Source organism: Drosophila nasuta, chromosome 2R, assembly GCF_023558535.2.
Source record: "Drosophila nasuta strain 15112-1781.00 chromosome 2R, ASM2355853v1, whole genome shotgun sequence".
Classification (NCBI taxonomy): Eukaryota; Metazoa; Arthropoda; class Insecta; order Diptera; family Drosophilidae; genus Drosophila; species Drosophila nasuta.
The window spans coordinates 18,919,478-18,938,782 of record NC_083456.1 but is presented as its reverse complement, the minus strand read 5'-3'; the positions used below and the strand labels follow the sequence as shown (position 1 = coordinate 18,938,782).

At 40.6% G+C, this 19,305-nt stretch overlaps 6 protein-coding genes across 8 annotated transcripts; 1 reads left to right on the top strand and 5 right to left on the bottom strand.

The window, feature by feature from the left end:
* Positions 1-93: 93 nt before the first annotated feature.
* LOC132784628 (uncharacterized) lies at positions 94-7,784 on the bottom strand. Its single transcript, XM_060790378.1, is given in 10 exon segments — positions 94-4,141; positions 4,576-4,741; positions 4,806-5,524; positions 5,590-5,843; positions 5,907-6,417; positions 6,419-6,743; positions 6,745-6,866; positions 6,925-7,321; positions 7,396-7,585; positions 7,646-7,784. Coding segments are annotated over 10 exon segments (4,626 nt in total). The 5' UTR covers positions 7,728-7,784; the 3' UTR covers positions 94-2,281.
* LOC132784641 (uncharacterized) lies at positions 7,731-9,948 on the bottom strand. The gene is made up of 3 exons (XM_060790394.1): positions 9,836-9,948; positions 9,055-9,760; positions 7,731-7,967 (listed from the first exon to the last, which is right to left on the bottom strand). The coding sequence occupies exon 2, from the start codon at positions 9,735-9,737 to the stop codon at positions 9,372-9,374; it is 366 nt and encodes a 121-aa protein (XP_060646377.1). The 5' UTR covers positions 9,738-9,760; positions 9,836-9,948; the 3' UTR covers positions 7,731-7,967; positions 9,055-9,371.
* LOC132784637 (pterin-4-alpha-carbinolamine dehydratase) lies at positions 9,836-12,001 on the bottom strand. 3 transcript variants are annotated; one of them, XM_060790389.1, is made up of 3 exons: positions 11,639-12,001; positions 11,425-11,575; positions 9,836-11,229 (listed from the first exon to the last, which is right to left on the bottom strand). In XM_060790389.1, exons 1-3 carry the CDS (start codon positions 11,818-11,820, stop codon positions 10,930-10,932), a joined length of 633 nt encoding a protein of 210 aa, XP_060646372.1. In that variant the 5' UTR covers positions 11,821-12,001; the 3' UTR covers positions 9,836-10,929. The 3 variants fall into 3 exon arrangements, with proteins under 3 accessions (XP_060646372.1, XP_060646373.1, XP_060646374.1); XM_060790390.1 differs by having other exon boundaries at positions 11,425-11,572; XM_060790391.1 differs by having other exon boundaries at positions 11,425-11,569.
* On the top strand, positions 10,208-10,910 carry LOC132784639 (N-alpha-acetyltransferase 40). Its single transcript, XM_060790392.1, has 2 exons — positions 10,208-10,578; positions 10,635-10,910. Exons 1-2 carry the CDS (start codon positions 10,208-10,210, stop codon positions 10,870-10,872), a joined length of 609 nt encoding a protein of 202 aa, XP_060646375.1. The 3' UTR covers positions 10,873-10,910.
* A 271-nt stretch (positions 12,002-12,272) lies between the features above and the next one.
* LOC132784642 (uncharacterized) lies at positions 12,273-12,855 on the bottom strand. Its single transcript, XM_060790395.1, has 2 exons — positions 12,771-12,855; positions 12,273-12,707 (listed from the first exon to the last, which is right to left on the bottom strand). The coding sequence occupies exons 1-2, from the start codon at positions 12,850-12,852 to the stop codon at positions 12,481-12,483; spliced, it is 309 nt and encodes a 102-aa protein (XP_060646378.1). The 5' UTR covers positions 12,853-12,855; the 3' UTR covers positions 12,273-12,480.
* Positions 12,856-12,979: 124 nt separating this feature from the next.
* Positions 12,980-16,896, bottom strand: LOC132784633 (uncharacterized). The gene is made up of 3 exons (XM_060790384.1): positions 16,679-16,896; positions 13,842-14,111; positions 12,980-13,784 (listed from the first exon to the last, which is right to left on the bottom strand). The coding sequence occupies exons 1-3, from the start codon at positions 16,691-16,693 to the stop codon at positions 13,170-13,172; spliced, it is 900 nt and encodes a 299-aa protein (XP_060646367.1). The 5' UTR covers positions 16,694-16,896; the 3' UTR covers positions 12,980-13,169.
* Between the last annotated feature and the right edge of the window lie 2,409 nt (positions 16,897-19,305).

Sequence of the window (19,305 nt, the reverse complement as noted above, 5' to 3'; positions counted from 1 at the left end):
CAATGAATTTCTTATGTACAATACACAAAAATGGTTAATTTCGCGTTAAATAGTCTTTTCTTCCACGCTCAAAATACTTTTATCGGTCCATCAGCCGATCATCCTCAACTTAGATCATATTTCTTTGAATTTTTTTTTTTTTTTATTTACAGTACATAAACATTGGCAATTTTCTTTATTCTTGATTTTCTTTTTTTTATCTTTTGTGTTTTTTGGTAAGTTTAATAATATTGCCGATAGTTTGACGTTAAAAAAGAATCTGCGCCTTGTATAGTTTCATATTTAAATATTTTATCGTAGGTTCTCGATTTATGTTTATTCTTTTTTTTCTTGTTCAATTGTTAAGACTTAAACTTACAACTAAAATTCGATTTTTATTCTTTTTTTGTTCATTTAAGCATTTCAAAGCGATTGTCGCGTACTTTATCGTTATTCCGTTTCATAGCTTGCCTACGCGTTAACGTTAACTTTCTGTCCCATGTCCCATTTCTACGTGGGTCGGTAATTTTTGAGCTGAGCATAAGTAGCATATCTATATCTTTCTATAATGAATTGTATATTCCAAAAAAAATATACGCAAATGCTCATAAAATTGCACTCCCCGTGTAACTATTTTACCACCCGTCATACAAATGCAAATACATATCAGAACTATACGCAATCTTAAACGCCGATTTTCAACACAGTGTTACAATTACAGTAGCTACGACTATATATATAGGGGTTTTCCAATTATCTTACGGCTACAAATCGTTAATTATTGGGGGTTTTATTTTGCAAGCCGTTTGCTCAGTGATTCGATACGCTACGTGACTATTCGTGTGTGAGTGTTATGAGTGTTTATGAATATCGTTAGGTGTTTCTTCATTGCTCTAGTTTTTTCTTTCTTTTGTTATTGCATATAAAAACTATTTATGTATGTATATATTTCGATTTGATTTCTTATATACACTACTACTAAGAATGGCGCAGGCATTTTAGTGTGTGTGTGTGTGTGATGTATGTTTTTATGTGTCATTGACTGGGAGGATTAGCATTAACTTCTCTATTTGATTTTGTTTGCGACTACTATTAACTACGTTCGATGCATTTTACTTTTGATTTATTGACAATTATCTCGTTGGTTATATTTTATTGTTACTAAGTATCATTAATTTGCAACTTTCCCCTGGCTACCCAGTCTACTTGGCTACACTCTTCTCCATTCTCTTCGTTCTCAACTACAGATCTTAATATCGTTTTTTGATCTTCTTGGAAAATATGTTATAAGTTTTAAAATTTGTTGGTTAATTTCTTGTTCTTAAACATTTTCGTTAATAAAATAGCACCTTGTATTGTTGTTCTGTTCTGTGTGTCGAAGTTTACAGATGACAATGATAGTAGTTAAAAGAAACAGATAGCGCGATACTTATATAGAAATAGAAATCTAACAAAAAACATAATACTCTATGTAGAAAACAATATTAACAGGCCAATAATAGTATAAGAATAGTATGATTGTGTGCAGCAATCGATTTGCGAGTGTCTTGGATACACATACGAAAATAGTATATTGTAATCGATCTATGGGATATATATTTTATGTTTGCATTATAAAAATTGTTTTGATTATTTTTCAGAGAGCACTGTGTGATACTAGGAAAAACATTGCGAAGTGTGTCGTATATGCAAGACGATCAAGTTTCGAGAGCCGCACACAATTTAGGTTATAGCATTAGATTAAATTACAGTTTACAAGATATATAGTTACAGATCACGAATACAATACAACAGTTAAGTAGTAAAAGGTACAATGTGCGGTGAGTGCGGCTGGCTTCGGCGGTGGTGTGGTATGTATAGTGATTGTGGTCGTGTTGTTGTGGCATTGGCATTGGCATTGGCTTTGGGTGGGTGAGCATTTATGGTTTATGGATAAGTCAAGTTAGGTGTTGTGTGTCGATAGAGCCATAAGCACGAGCGTTGTTAGCGTTAATTAATGATAATTGTGGTCGTTTTGGTACTTGGTATTTGGTGTGCAGGGTGTGTGGAGGGGATGTATTGGCGTGGCATTCACATATTCAGCAGAAACGGCAAGTTTAAGGCAGTGTAAAGTACATACATATCTTGAATAATATGTATATATGTTTTAAATATATACAAATCTAAATTTTCTTTTATATTTATATATATATATATATAAGTATATGCATTTAAACCTATGCGACAATTTTTTTGTATAACTAACTTTAGGACTTATCACTTTCACTTGGTTGGTTTGAAATGAAAAGAAATGGCGCTGCTCTTAGCTAACCAAATTCTCAATATCAGAGACAACCACCTCCAGATCCGATGGCAATCCATTGTCCATTGCCGTCGTGGGTAATGCTGGCGTTGCTGTTGCTGCCGCTGCTGCCGTTGAGCGTGATCTGAAATTGTGAAGACTGCGTCGTATGGGTTGCGTCGCTTGCCGTTGGCTGCTGGTCACGACGCTTGCGGAGGCGGATTGTTGTAGCGCATGATGCGGTAGCGCTGACGTTGCAGCACTGGACGAAGTGGTCGTTGTGCTGCTCGACGACTGACGAGAGAAGCTAGGCGGCGGCACATGAGACGCCGTCGCTGCAGCTGCTGCCACTGAGGAGGAGGAGTTGGAGCCGCTTTGTCCATTGAGACTGGCGCGTGGAATGTTGCTGAAGCTGTTGCGCGAATTGCGCGTTGGCGGCACCGGCGCTGGGTGTGACGGCGGCGCATTCGAAACGCTGCTGTTTCTGCGCAGATTGGCATTGGAATTTGAACGGCGCTGTGGCGTTGCTGCAGTGGGAGCTGCTGCTGACGCTGCAGCTATAGGCGGATCTTTTCCGTTCTTGGCAGCACTTGCCTTAAGATTGAGACTGCTGCGCTTCTTGGACTTGGCCATGTTTTGGCTCAGATTGATGAGATTCTGTGTGCTCCCAAAGTTGCGCGTTAAATTTATGGATCCACCAGAGTTGTGTGCCTCATTCTTGCCCGCCTTGCTGCTACTACGACGTGGCGCCACTGCAAACGGATTGTGTGTGGACAACGAATTTGAGCGACGATAGGAGCTACGTTGTCCTGCTGTATTGGATGTTGCTGCTGCGCCTTCTGGGCTGGCACGTGTTGAGCTTGGTGCAATTTTGCCACCGCTATTACTGCTGCTTGGCTTCGTGTCGATTGCCGCGGCACTGCCGCTGGGCAAATCAACATTTTCATAGCAGTGGTCGGTGCTATTACGTTGCGTTGGTGGCTTCAGTGTCTCGTAGTTGGGCTCGTTGAGCGTCAGAATTTGATTATCGTCCTCTGCTTCGTTGCACAAAAGCAGCGCAGTGCGCTTCGCACGTTCCGTATATGGTCCCTTAGACGTGGTCGGCTGTCCACTGGAGCGTGCATTGCTCTTTTGTGTGCGCTTTGGACGTGCGCCAGCACTGACGCCCACGACGTGCGTTTTCACCTTGGGCTTCTTAGACAGCCGCAGCGAGAACTTGAATGGTGGCTTGTAGACGACCTGCAGTTTAACCTTCTCATTGGACAGGTTGCCCATGGACTTGGTCTTTTGAGGCGTTTTCTGCACCAGTCGCTCGGGCGTTGACTGCGACTTGCTCATCACATTGCGCACACGCGAGCTATGCTCAATGTGCGATAATGGTTGTGCCACAATTGGCGACTCCAGCAGCCATTTTTGCACTTTTCCAAAAGTGTTGGTGTGATTGTTGCTCGTCGACAGATTGGAGCCATCGTCGCCATTGCCACCATTGTTGCGCTGTGAATAATCAATGATTTCCTTCATATGCTTGCCCAGCTTTTTGTTGGATTTCTTAGCTTGATCCTCGTCAGTTGCACTCGTTTTTGATTTCTTCTTTGTCACTCCTTGCGTTCTTGATGTTTTCTTTGGCTCTGCGCTGGTAGTGGCTTTAGCTGCTCCACTTGAACGTACTCCTGCTGTTGCTCCAACGCCATTGGTCGACTTCTTGCTGCGCTCACCGCGAACCTTCTTCTTGAATGGCACTTTAGTGCGCACAGCCGTATGTACGATGACGCCGTTATTGTTCTCCGGTAATCGCACAGTTTCCGTGGTGGCACTATGAATGATTGTCACCGACTTATGCTTCAGATTCGAGCGTTTCGCCAGCAGCTTTGTGCTCAGTATCTATAGCAAGAACAAAGAAAGTCATTAGTCATGTGAAAATAAATAAATACAATTTGAAGTTTAATGGTTTAGTGCGATGCAAGCTTAATGCCCGCTTAAATGCGTTCTAATAATAGCCATATAATCAATAGGCAAATGAAGCGCTTTACAGTAAGGTATATTAGTTTCAGATTTCGGGTTCATATCTGGGGCTCACCCTCGCCCATGGCGTGTGATTCGGCTTCATATTGATCCCTTAACATACATGTGACCACACGCATTAACTTTTTAAAATAAATACTCATACAGATTAGAAGCAAATAATCAAAAGATAAAAAATCATGCTTATTAAATAACTCACAAAAACGTTTTCCCATTTTTTAAAACAATAAATTCACTTGAAATGCATTAACAGCTTTTAGAGAATAAAAATAAACTCTTGTCGTATCACATACCAGTAGTAAGAAGACTCCAATGGCAGCCAGTGCTACAGTGTACCAATGTTGCTGCATCCACTTCTTGAAAGTAGCAATGCTCTCCTCTGACAGCAGCAATTTACGCAGCGTAGCCAAAGGTCCAGATGGATCAACTTCACGGCACTTTTGAAACACATCACAGTAGCTATAAGAAAAGTAAAGAAAATAAATTAGTAAACTAAATTTTTAAGTTAACTTCATCTAATTACCCATTGTAGTCATTGCAAGGTGTTCCCGGTTTGGAGTACATGTCTGGCACATCGAAGGGAGCTTCATTCCATTCAAACGAACTGCGACACGGATTATTCTCACCGGGCAACTTACAACACAACTCGCATGACTTGATGCGATCATCCTCAGGTCCTGGTATGCATTGGCATGACTCGAGGCCGTAGGCCAAGCAAATGCTGCCTGTGCAATCGCCCATATAGCAGACAAACTCCTTGTTGCAAATGGTCTTGTTCGGTTTGTTCACCGATGGCGGACATTGAGGTACCCGACCATCACAAAACGAGGGATCACGGCAACCGTTGTCATCACGACACTTGTCGCCAAACTTCACCTTGCAGTCAGTTGTGCAGCAAGGACCTTGTGACGGACTGCAGCGTGCATGTGGCGTCAATGTGCAGGGCGTTTCATCGATGTGCGGATTCCGTGACATGGGGAAACAGCAGGAATCCTTGCAGTCCTCTTCCCAGCCACAGTCACATTGCTCGCCTGGCTCAACAACACCATTGCCACAAATTGAGGACTGTGGTTCCGTAAAGCAGCCTTTCATTGAGCGCGCCTTGGCATTCAACACAGGCTCTATGGACTTTAATGAACACGCGCTGAATTTGTTATTGTTCTTCTTGTCGCCAGATGTTGCGCGTGCAAACATAATGAAATTGCCATCCTCACCACCTGGTGTGCACAGCTCTGGATCGTGCTGTTAAGCAAAGAAAATAACTATTTGTAATTATCGAAATATAACGAACTTTAAGCTGCACTTACAGGTGAGCCAAAGTTATGGCCTATTTCGTGCGCTAGGGTCACATGCGACACAGCCGGTGGCACATGTTTGCCATAATTGAGGAGCGTCACAATGCCTGTGTTTAACGACTTTAGCGATCCTCGATAGTGGCCATTCTTTTCACAAACGCCACCGGCATTTTTTAGATCTCCTGTCCATGCCAGACCCAAAGTGCCCATCTCAAAATCGCGATAGGTGAACATATAGGCCAGACAAAAGGCATCGTAGTCCTCCTCTGTGGAACGAAAATGTGAAGGTTACTTAAATGAATTATGAATCTATCTTTATTGTGACTTACCTGAAAACAATTCCAAGAACTTTTCAACACCATAATTGCCGGGAAATCGATAGCTAGGATCCTTCATGGCATTCATGTTGTGAACCTTTATACGTTTGATCATAAACGTAATATTGTCTGGTTTTCCATCATTGTTGAAATCCGTATTGCGATAAATAGAATTGGCGCGTTGAACATGCCGTGTGATAGCCTCAATTGAGGCCTCATCACTGCCCATCTTCTGGAAGAATGTGTGATCCGCTTGCAAATAAAGCATGCAAGTGGTCTTACGATCATAAAGCAGACGGGGCGAGCTATGAATATCATCGCCACGACCACTCAACAGATTCGTCATCAGCATGGTGTTAAAACTGGGATTATGTGGATTTGGGGCGAATATTATCTCTGGATTGTAATTGTTTACAATAATATTGGGTTTCTTGGTGGCGCCATTCTTTGTAATAATCTCTACATGCGTCTTATGGCTGGGACGATCATTGGCCCCGTTGCTGTTGCCCATGGAGAGCGTCGTCCCAATTGGCATTGAAAAAGTTATTTGGCAGGCTGTTGCTATTGTTGGCATTCGGCTCCTCGTAGGGTGTGCCAAATTCTGGCTCTATTGGCCGGTTATAGGTGCTAACAATGATGTTTTTATGCTTCGTGTACAATTTGCGTACGTTGTTGTTGCTGTTAGAATTTGAATTGGTATTGGAGTTGCCATTGTAGCTGCGACTGCTATCGCCAACATTGGAGGGATTAAAGTTATTTACAAGTATATTGCGATTAGGTGTGGGCTTCGTTAGCGTCGCCAGAAAGCTTTCCGTGCTTCGCACAGTCGTTGTTGTTGTTACTGTGGATTTTTTTCGGTGCTTCCTCACTGCGATCCTCCTCGGAGGCCAGCACTCGAAAATCATCGTTGTAGGGAACCTCAAGATCCAACGGCAACGGTGGATTGCGATTATAAGTTGGAGCAGTGACGTGCTAGCAAATTACAAAACAATTACCAGTTGATTCTTGTATTTATAAACTGTTTACTTACCTCCTCCTCGGGCAACCAACGTTTCTGCCTCAAACGTTCGCTGGCGCAATGCGTCTTAATGGGCGATTTAGATGACAAACCGCTGGCAAATGAATTGTGTTGTTGCATATTTACATCGCTTAGCTTATAGACAATGCTATGAACACCACTCTCGGCCAATTGCTGTGAGTAACGCTGCGCTGGTTCAATATAATAATGCTCAGCTTGCGTCTCAATTGTGCCATCGAGCAGATTATCACTTGTGAGTATCGCCTGGACATGGGCAGCCTCGTCATCCTCCAGACTGCCCGTGTAAATGCGTGACACATCGTAATCGATGGGTCCCAGTGTGTTTTCGATTTCCACATCATTTGCGAACACCGAATTTGGCTGCTGACGCAGCACCAGAAGAAAGTCTCTGTAAGAAACAAAAGAATTACAAATGTGAATAATGCACTTTTGAATTAAAGCCCGCCCACGCAGTCCACTCACCTGTCGTGTGCAGAGAAATTCAGGCGTATTGTGTGCGCCAATCCCAGGCCACTTGACGGCGGCTCCGCTTGACGTTTTCGACGGGCGCGTGCCTGCTCCAAGTGTCGCTGTTGTGCCACCTGCAGCACCGAGCGATCGAAGTTCGCTGCCTCCCAGTGCTTGATGTACGGCGTCAGTTTATGTGTGTAGCCTATTGGTATTAAGAGATTAGCATCCAAGTGAGCTAGCGAAATTCTGATTGGAAACTTACCTGGTAGCTTGAGCGGAGTGGGAACTGCGAGCAACTCATTGATTGCGAAGAGCAGTGCAAGGAGCGCTAGCAACCAGCCCATTGCTTAATTCTCACTACGTTTTGTATGTGTGTGTGTTTTAGTGTAAGTGTGTTTGTGTGTGTGTGGAAACCTAACTAGTTCTAGGCTGGGGTTTTTGTTGGCTTTGCTTGACCTTTGTTAGCCCCTCCGCCTCTTACATTATTGCAGCAGTTGTTGTTGTTGTCGGTTGGTGTTACTGTTGTTGTTGTTATTGCCAAAGTGGGAAAACATCCGTTGTATGTGACATCTCACGCTTAGCTGCTGCAACAGAATGAATGCGAGAAGAATGAGTTTAATCGAGTTGATTGCAATAACGGTCGAACAACAAAGAGCTTGCACTTCAAAATTATACATAGTATAAGAGAGTACAATCATACATTGTATGTGTAATTCACGCAAATCACAGCATCAACAGCAACAGTATCTCAAGTGAGTAAAAAGTTGCTTTCACCTTTTGCAGGCGAGTTCGTTAGCGAGAAGCGAAATTCGCAACAGTTCAAAAACAATAAAATATGTGTGTACATCTTTTGTTCAAAATTTACGTATTTTTGCATAAATGGCAAAAGCAACAAACTGCTATCCAGACGGAAGAAGCAGCATCAGCCGCAGCGCAGATTCAGCTTCAGCATCTCATTAGCACTTTGTTCACACACGAATCACGCACATACACATGAACACTAGCTCTAATACGAACTCACACATGCATGCAAAGGCATAAACAACACATACACATTTATACATACGCTCGTTTGATTGTGTTGTGTGCCCGTGAAAAATTACTGTTAGCCTCTTAGGTGTTTCTTTTCTTTTTGTGTTAATGCACACATTTCTCTATTTAGTGATTGAATGAATTGCATTCTATTTGTACATTGACAAATAGTTTAATTGGCTAATAATCCTTTTTATTTGTGTGTGTATTCTTGAATTGTGTTTGTTACTGCTGCTCACTGTTGCTGTTGTTGGTAACTGTGCTTTGGCTTAGCCAAAATAAAAATGCGGAAAATTCAATTAGTCAGCTACAAGGGTTATTTTTCTTACACACAGCAAATTGTTGCACTTTTTTTCGTTTTGATAATTGGATTTGGGCTAAAACTCACAGGCAAAATATTAAAACAACTACACGAATATACACATATACACAACACGCACACACATAAACAATCGACCTCCGCTCGTTGCTGTATTGCCATTAACGTTGTGGCGTAAATGGTAAGCCAGCCAAGTTTTTTTTTTTCTGGCCTAAACCTGTTCCCTGGCTTATTGACGGGACGAAAATAGCAAATATGTTCTTGAATTTCGTACACTCACACTTTTTATTTTTCTTTTCGCGTGCTAATATGAAACTTACATTTTATTCAATTAAACGCTTGCATTTTAATGCAATGCTTTTAAAAACAAATATTTTATTTCTCCCCACATATAAAACGGCTGCAGGTAACTAGTATCGATACTTTCTGAGCGCTGTCTAACTACATACTCGATAACAGTCGCTGTGTATGGAGAGTGACCGTCTGCGGGGTTTTTCTAAAGCACAGGATAGTGAGACCATATCGGAATTATATTTTCTGCTGTCACACTTGCCCACATAAATAATAGTTAATTTGTTTAATTCAATAATTGACTGTAACTATGCTTGCGATAATAACAAGATTACTTTACAATTGGTTAACATTCAACAACTTCTTTTATTAATTTTTGTTGCTTATTAATACCTAAGCGCAAATGATTAGCCTTTTCTTCTAGATTTTGTTTACACGCTAGTAACTTTTCCTTTTGTGTGTCCAATGTGCCTTCCATCGCCTCCAGTTTCCTGACTTTTTGGTCGTATTCGTCAAATACCTGCCACCAGGTTTCCAGGGCCAAGTTTTCGGGTTCTGTAAGCAGTGCGTGCTCAAACGCGGCGCTGTTACCAAAATTTCCTGTATTTGCTGTTGGTTGGGCAATCTCAAATGTTTCAAGATCGGCAAGCATTTCTTCAATTGTGGGTGCTGCAGGTGGTGGTGCTACTTGAGGTTTTGACTTCCTAAACATATTGCTATATGGTTTGTTTTGTTCTGAGCCACAGTAGAAATTGATAACGTCAGCAACAATATTTGATAAGTTTTAAAAAATACATTAAAAGGTCTTACATTTCTTGAAAAGTTGCTTGCTCCTGTAAGTTATTAGCAAAAAAATAACTCTCGACTTGTTTTATTTTTTTGTAATACGTGTTTCTGTTTGTTAGACGAGACTGTTTATGTATATGTTGTTGTTTACATTTGGATCAGCTTGTCCGTCGTTAGCGATGGAGAAAACTCGATAACAATATATCGATGAACTCTTGAATATGTGTTTCTTATTGGAGAAATACCTTATTGGGAGTGCTGGCTAATATTTTCAGAGTTGTATTGCTACTATGAGAGCTTGTCAGCACTGGTTTCCCGCTTTTTAGTAGACCACTCGCTGTCTTAACAATCATTTAAACAATATTAATTCACTGTTAAACAGTAAAATAAGCAATAATGGCCCATCGTGATGAACTCAGCGCCGGTGCAAAGCACAAATTAATACAAGCAGCTGCGAGGGAAAAGAACCCACTTGAAAAACTGACATATGATAGCTACAAATCTAATGCAGGCGAGGAGTTTAAACTATATTGCCGCACCAAAGGCGACATGGATGATAAGACTCTGAAATGGGCATTCAAATTGGCTGAGCAGAATGTTGGTCCTTTTTACAAGGCATTAAAAATGGGCTGGAAGCCGAAAATAAAACAATCGGAGCTAAACAAGAATTGGGCACGCTACTTAGTTGCTCTGAACCAACAAAAACAACCTGTGGCCTATACAATGTTTCGCTTCGACATGGATGATGGCGACTGCGTGCTCTATTGGTAACTGTAAATGTTAAAACTGTAATTGTGCTTTTCTAATAATTATTTTTAATTAGCTATGAGATACAAATATCTCCAGACTATCGAAGAAAAGGTCTCGGAAAATTCATGATGCAAACTCTTGAAGCTTGCGCCCGCCATTGGAGTCTAGAAAAAGTAATGCTCACCGTATTAAATAATAATGATAATTCGCAAAAGTTCTTTAAAAGCATCGGTTATATTACGGATGGAACTTCGCCAGATGTGATGAAACTGGAGGAGTATCAAATATTAAGTAAGTCCACATTGGGCTAATTATTTCATTTCCAAATAAACAGGCATTAAGATACAAATAGCATATACAGTAACAATTTAGTTTAACAACTTGACTTGGGCCTCCAAATAGTTGGCCATGCGAATATCTTGGCTACTGAGGCCATTAACATCATGAGTGCTCAGAGTCACCTGCACTTTGTTGTAGCAATTGAACCACTCCGGATGATGATTGATTTTCTCGGCCAACAAGGCAACTCCAGTCATTAGGCTGAAAGCTTGATTAAAGTCCTTCAATTGGAACTCCTTGTAAATGGCATCACGTCCCTCAACCAAAGTCCAGCCTGCGTCCAGCAGTGGCTGCAGTTTCTCACAACGTTCTTGTTCGGTTAGTTTGGCCTGCATTCAGAAAAAATATTTGTTATAAACGAAAGCAACAAGTGTTTAATGCATTTGCTGAGAGACTTTCGCTGGCCTTCTAATCGGATGGTGATGACCTCGCGTGCCCCCCTCAAAGCGATAATCATGTTATAAGATGTGGTATCAACTTTTTTGTTTTCGATTTGTATTTTAATGAACCAGATATTCACTTACCACCATTTTGCGTTTTGTCGCTGCTTTTGTGGTTAAAGTGAGTGCTTGTTGTCTGTTGTAATTGCCAATAACACCAGTTGCTGCTGTTGCTGCTGTTTTCGTTGATGTCGGATAGAGAACTGAGCTCGCGTATCTGTTGCTGTTGCTGCTGCTGCGCGCAAACAACAAAGCTGCTCAATCTAAATCTCAGCTCACACACACACACAATACTCACCACCACAACGGTTCGCTGCCTCCCCACTTCCCCCTTGATTCAGCGGCATTCAATGTTTTTGTTGTTAACTTCAAGCCGGCGGCCGTTACCACCCAAGAATATGTTCGCTTATTAAGCAGACTTGCAACTTTTTGAAAGCCCATTCCCAGTCCATGCTGCGCACACTTATTTGTTAATAACATTCTGAAAAAACTGGTTTGCAAAATACCAATTTCTGTTAATGCAATGAATCTGTTCAACGACTAGTACGCTGTTCACCAAAGCTGGCTAAAAATAAATGCACAATTTGAAGTATTTGCTATGCAATATCTTGATATATAGATTTTTTATAGGTAGTTTTTAGAATTTTGTCAAACTAAAATTTGTTCATTTAATTTAGGAGAAACATATTTGGATTGAGCTGTAGAGTTGAACATTACGTCAACTTTTGAAGCATTAATTTTTTACGACAAGCAAACTTTTATTACACATTAAATAATATATATAAATATATATAGATTTTGAGTAGATTTTATTTTATATTTCCCTTAAAACACCAAACTATTTTACAATTGTTTTATTTAATGCCAGTGACCCAAGCAAAGTTTTTAGTATTTAAAAGTATATTATACATCGTGCTGTGTAGTATTTTTTGTGTTATGTTAGCTAGCAGATGTCTGTTGATTGCTTCTGTTATTCTTTTAAAAACTGCAGTAACGGTCAAATGAAAGCTGAACGGTTTTCAATTTGGAAAATTAAAAATGCACATGTATTTATTTAAATTTTATTGTCACTATGTGAATGTTACATAAGTGAGTATATGTAGATTTTGCTTGTCACAGTGACAGCTACAACATTGGTATTTATTTATGCACCAAGTTGTCGGCAGCTTCCCCGGTGCCATAATAGTCGTAATCTGGACTGGCTGTTGAGGTGCCATGCATGGCTGCTGGATGCTGAGTTGACGTGGCCGGCTCCACGACACGACCAGTTGTACTAGGTGACATGGTTGTTGTTGTCTTACGCCAACGGAGGCTATAACGGCTCCGCACAAACGGCGGCTTAGTACCGATCACAGCATTGCCATAGGCTGTTTGTGAGAAATTGCAGCTTAAAAAACCAATTAGATATAAAAATATATTCTTGGACTTACCCAAATTGAATAGGCAAAAGCAGAGAATGAACAGTAAAGTGAATTTCATTTTGCAGAATGAGTTCAATGCAAACTGTGCCATCGCTTCCAATTAGCGCTGCATTTATAGGCCCGTTTTTGTGGATGATAATCAAACGAAATCCCACGGGCATCAGGCACAGAATGCCATCAAGAGCTCAACAAACCATTTCCCCAGAGTGCAGTTGAAGTTCATTCACCGCTTCTGCGGTTATTATATTTATTTAATTATCTTTGTTGAACACTTACACAAAAAAAACTTATGGGTTAAACGACATCGCACAATACATTAGAATCAGAAATGCTTAAGAAAAAATGGTAATAAATACGTGTGTATACGAGTATTTTCGAAAGGCGACACAAAGCCTACATCCACCTCCATCAATTATCTACTGCTCTGGAACGCTTTGGACCCGAAGGTATTGGCGGCGGCGGCACATCGGGCACATCGCTATTCTTGTTCTCCGAACCGTTCTTGATGTCCTCGAAACTGGGCGTTGAGTCTAAGCTATCGAGTGGCAATGGCTGCACTTCCGGCTGCGCTGGTTGCAAAGGTTGCTGAGGCTGCAGAGGCTCCGCTGCGGGCATGGGCTGTGAGGTGGCTGCTACAGGACTGCGTGTAGGATATCCCTGACTGGGATAGTAATCATAGGGCGGCAGATAGTTCTCACGTTGTCGCACAAAACCTTGCTGATCATAGATGAGCGGATATTGGCTGTAGGAGTAAGGTGGCAACGGCATTGACTGTCCATTGTATGGGGAATTGAGTGGAATCAGCACAGGCGGCAGTCCTTGGTCATTCAACGGCAGTGGCAACTGCTCCTTGGTCATAATATCCTTGGGATCTGTTTCGTCTGCTGTTGGAGATTGTGGTGCCAACTCGGGTTGTGGTTGCGAAGTCGGTTGCTGTTCACCGGACACAATGCTGGGTTGATTGGGATCATAGGGTGCATAAATAGGAGGAAATTGCGTGGCAGTGGGCAGTGGATAAGGCAGCTGAAAAGGCAGAAACTTTAGAGATACTAAATCAGTTATTATGGGCTGTTAACTTACGCGTTCGTTGGGTGGCAAACCTGGCACCAGCGGTTGACCAAATCTCACCACAGGCGGACTGTAGAATCCAAAGGGATTGTAGGGACCAAAGGGTGCATAGCCTGGCTCGTGTATGGTGGGCTGTATGACAGGATAAGCACGACTGGAGGTCAGATTGTCATCGGTTGTGATCAGAGCATTGTAGACCTTTGGCTTCTTGCGCAGACGACGCGCTCCATGGGAGCCACTGACGCACAGGGCCAGTGCCAACAGCAAAATGGCCAAGACGTACTGTGAAAACAGAACAGAATGGAGAGGCTTTATTTGGCATTTGTGTGTGGAGTCCGTGATTTGTCACTAAGCCATTTAACGCTGCTTAATTGATCGGCCATTTATCGATCATCAATCAATGAATTGTTAACAATTCTACAGAGTTTCTTTTGACGGAAGTCGGGGACTAACGACAAGGAAGCCGGCGAACTCGACTACGACTTCTATTTCTTAGTAATACTAGAAGCGTTTTTGACGCTTTGACCAGAGATTCGACGTCATCGTCGCTCATGACTTTCAAATGCCAGTTAAGCGATTGAGAGATCGATTCGCTACGATCTTTGAGCTACTATGTATTGCAATCGAAACAGAATAAAAACGTGGTCCAATATACTCGTAGTTAAACTATAACAGAAACAAAAAAAAAATACGTACATATATCTATAAAGCCATAACAACAACAACAATCAGCAATACATGTGTGCTGGCCATTGTTGAGAATTAACTACAGTTCATTAGTTTTGAATTGAAATGTAGATTGTTCCTTTAATTGGATTACTCTATATGAAGCTGATGTCGACGTAGATGTCGATGTCGATGAAGCCGAGATCAAACCGGACGGACGGCGGCCAAGCCAATAGATAGCGCATGGGCTGATCACAAATGGAATTTTGAGCCTTTCCTTAGGCACACTCTGGAGCTTTGTCATAGGTCCGGTTAAACAAGTCAACCAGTTGTCCAGTTGTGGATAGCATGACATGGAAATGCGCCAGTCCATGAAGTGACGAGTGAGTATGCTATATGTGTATATATAGTCAGACACACACATATACTACTGTTGTGATCTGTGACCGAGTTTCCACATCTGATCTTGATCTTTGCATTTGCACACGCCTGCCACTCTCAATTGCTGTTGTAATCCGTGCCAACTCTGTGCTCAGATTACCAGCTAAGTGAGAGAGCGCGAGTCTGCTGGGCTAGTAATTGGCTTTGCTTTCCATTCATTTCACTTTGACTTTCCTTGCCCCATGGACACATGGCTACATAGTAGAAAGAAAAGCATTCTCCACCCACGCACCACAACAACAGATACAGATATCGTGATTGCGCCTGCGCCCTCACTATCTTTAACTGTCTTTGAGTGTCTCAGACTGGCTTTCAAAACGAGAGCCAAAGAGCCGCGCAGCACATCAATTGAAAGATCAGAGACCAATTTTCAACGCTTTTCCTTTTGGCTTTTGTGAAATGAATCGAATTGTTTGAAATTGAATCAACAAAAAACACAGCACACAACTAACTGCAGACAGACACACACACACAGACATAGACACTCATACAAGCACACACAGAGCAATTGCTCAGCTCGTGCCGATCATGAACGGATCATGATCATGATCATGAACACCAAGCTATGACGATGATGAAGTGTAAGTGCACTTCAATGCTCGAAATTGGGGCAGCTTAAGTGCCAAAACTACGAGTTTTTTTTTGTGTGGCTTGTTTAAAACAACAACAAGCAAAGTAACAACAACAAAAGCAACAGCAACACAGACGTTAGCTGAAAATGATGCACGAGATGCTGCGGGTCGCCTTTGAAGATCACGCTCTTGGCCCTGGATGTGTTTAGGCTTAAAAGTTTAAGCTCCAATTGCCGATTATCAGCTTTGTCTATGTGGGTGTGCCACCAAAGCATTGGAAAATCAATTGCAACCTACTATAACTTAAAGTATAGCAGTGTATACCGAATGTACTATACTTGTAAAAAATCTAAAATGTAATTATGATTATTGTTAGACGAGATTGAATAAAGTTACTTCTCGAAGGGAAACTTTTGAGGACTTTAAAATTTAAATACATATAAAGGTTCAAGTTTAAATTTGTATAATTTTTATTAGCATTTTGTCATGCTTGTGTTTTTACTTGGTTGTCACTTAGTTAGCTTTCAAAGATATAAAAATGAGAGTGATTAAAATAAATAACACTACGTGTTGGAATTTTGTTTGACTCACTTAAGGGGTATAAACAAAATTAATAATGTGGGATTTTAAATAGAGTGTGTCATAATAATTTTATTATTTTTAAAAATTTTAAATATAGCCAAGAGAATTTCGATATAGCATATGGAAGCTATGTATAAGCTTGAGAAATGCTCTTATAACAGTATTATCTTTCAAATATTCTTTAGCTATCGGTCGGGTATCTCGCAGTCGTTAGTAGTTTTCTGAATTGTTTTGCAATTTGTTGCTATGTCCGCTTAGCACATTCGCTCTTGTTCTTTGGCTTGCATTTGCCACAGTTGGCCAGTTTTGCATGTTAGTGACTGTGTGTCTAAGGCTGAGTCAGCCAGCTGCGCCACACAGCACTCAGAGTCATGGTTAAAGAGATCAGACCAGTTCAAAGGCAATAAAATGGTCACTAATGTAACCTTAAACCTGGCCCCACACAGCAACGAAAATCAAAAGTGAAAGTGCTGCTCGAAATGGGGGAAGCGTGGGATCTAAATCAAACACTCATACCAACACAACACAAAAACTCCAATTCCAACACCAATAATTTTTTGATCATTGCCCAATCAAGACATCATTTACCTTTGTCATTTGCATTGTCTTTCGTTTTTATAATATGTTTCGTATGCAAGTTGTGTTCGCAGGAAGCTCAAGAAATGTCCGAATCAAAATTAATGCACTGGGTTATTTCTTTTTGTTTATATTATTCTTTTTTTTGGTTCGTACAGTTTGTTGTGTTTACTTTTAAAATGCACAATTTGTTAAGCTGCAGCTTGATGTTGTTGTTGTCTTGTGGTTGACGTTGACGTTGAGGCTGCTGCACGACACGTAATGACTTTGAAAACAAGTTGCTATAAATTATATTGCAATATATTGCACATGCAAAATAACTAAATGCAACTAAAATCGCACTGACACTTTAGCTTAAGCAGCACTTTAGCATTGGCGACGCAGATACACGAACTTCGAGCTGGAGAGTTGAGTTAAATTAAAGACTGAGAGTCGCAAGAGATATACGCGAGTGTTGTTGGCACAGAGGCTGCTGACGTTCAACTGACGGCGGCTGCGCACGCGCGTTTCTTATTGGATTTTGAGCGAGCAACTGGGCGGTCTCCTACCTTTTATACCTTCACCGGCAGCAGCGACGCCAGCGTCTGGCGTCTGGCGTTGCGACTTGGCGTCGCAGTCAATGCTCTTGTTGTTGTTGTTGTGGTGGTGTTGCCTTTGGCAATGGAGCTTTATGGCATTCTGCAGGAACTTCTTGCAGTTGGCCTAGTTTCGAGAAGACTGCTGTGGGGTAGCACAGTGCTTTCAAATAGTTTGCCAACGGCCATAAAGGATATTTATCGCTTTGTAGTACTTTAAAGGTGCAAACTGCAAACATTCTATTCTCAAACTTAAATTAATGGTAGCTATATTTAAAATTAAGTTTGATGAATAAGAACTGCGTGCTTAAATTAAAACAAATAATATAAAATATTTATTATCTACATTTTAATAAAAAAATAATAATAAAACATTCAAAATAAAATGCGATTTAAATGTAATTCAATATTTGTAGAACAATAATATATTTGAAATATTTAAATAAATCAGTAAACTATCTTTTTCTATCATTAAATTTTTTAATTACAACCTATAATTAATATTAGTAATTTATATCCATTTAAATTATCTTATGCCGCAGTTAGTGTATTCAAAGTTCAGTGTGCTCTGCTCTATAAATCATTAAAATGCCTTTTGTTGCATTTTGATTACTTCTGGTTTAATTGCTTTGGCATCGCAATCAATTGGCTGCAGTTAACTGAGCGAAAGTCTAGAATAATGAGCGAGAGATTGACCAGCTATTGATCATAGCTGGCTCCCAGTCACAGTCTCAGTTGTGGTGCGGTCCAGCCCCATCCGCGCCCTGCCCAGTCACGCGTTCCATTCTAGCCCATAACAAATGAGCTTAGCTAGTTTCACTTTCGTTGCAATGTCCAAGAATTGGTGCTATTCATATTGTGGCCATTTCAGTTACCGCACGCCCCACACTTTGTTTCCAAAACAGCTATTATATTGCCCCGTTGTATGCCCCACACTTTGTGACCGCCTGCTCAATTGCAAGCTCGTTATACCCTGGCTAGTTGTGAGCGAGAAGGGTTTATTAACTTCACTTCATATTAATAGATTTATAATTTTTATGAAGATTTATATTTTTAATTTTATTGATGGCATTTGAAATGAAATTATCCCTTATCTCATAGTATCTCATAGTTGGTAAATTAGAATTATCATTATGATTTAGGTTTGTATTTAAATTTTATTGTATTTTTAATTTCATTGATAGTATTTGTAATGAAATTATACTTTTTTGTATCCTGATTACAGGGTATCTCATGGTTAGAGAATTAGAATTATTATGATGTACATTTGCATATAAATTTCATTGATAGCATTTGTAATAAAATTATACCTTTTAGTATCCTGCTTACAGGGTATCTTATAGTTGGTCTGTCTTCTACTTTTGTTGTTTACGTTGGAGTCACGTTCACTGACAGAGGTGATAAGTGTCGGTCTGTCAGCTGTGCTCCCCACCCACACTCGCCTATGTAGTTATGCCGACAGCTCTTGGGGTCAATCAACAATTTGAAGATATTTGCTGTTGTTGTTGTTAGTCGTTTGCAGTCGTTGTTGCTGTTGCTGGGGCTGCCTCCTGTTGCGTTTTCTTTATTGCATGAACTTTCGCTTTCCCTTTTTTACGTTTGCGCTGCCTGTTTGATTGGCATAATGAGTCTTTGAACTTTTCATGGCATCTTGCTCTGTCAGGTAGTACTACTTGATTATGGTGTGCCAGATGTGTGTTATCATCACGATTAAAATGCTATGAATTATGCCTGCAAAGCTTTCTACTGATCAAGAAGCTGCATAAATCACAATTTTGTGCACAACATCCGCTTAGATTATTAGGTTCGCATTATGGACTGCTTTAAAGTATAGCTTATGATTTCGAGTTGTTAGTCATGTCATTTCATTAATAATCTAATGGGATTAATCCCTTTTACTTTAACTTTTACTGAATTATTCGCATTGTTCGTGATTTCAAAATGTAACGGTGAAAATACTATACAAAAAATACTATGTGACAGTCACTTACAAAAGCTGACAGCTTTGTCGTTTGTGTAGTTGCTGTTGAGAAATAGATGGCGACAGTGTCAATTCAACGGTAG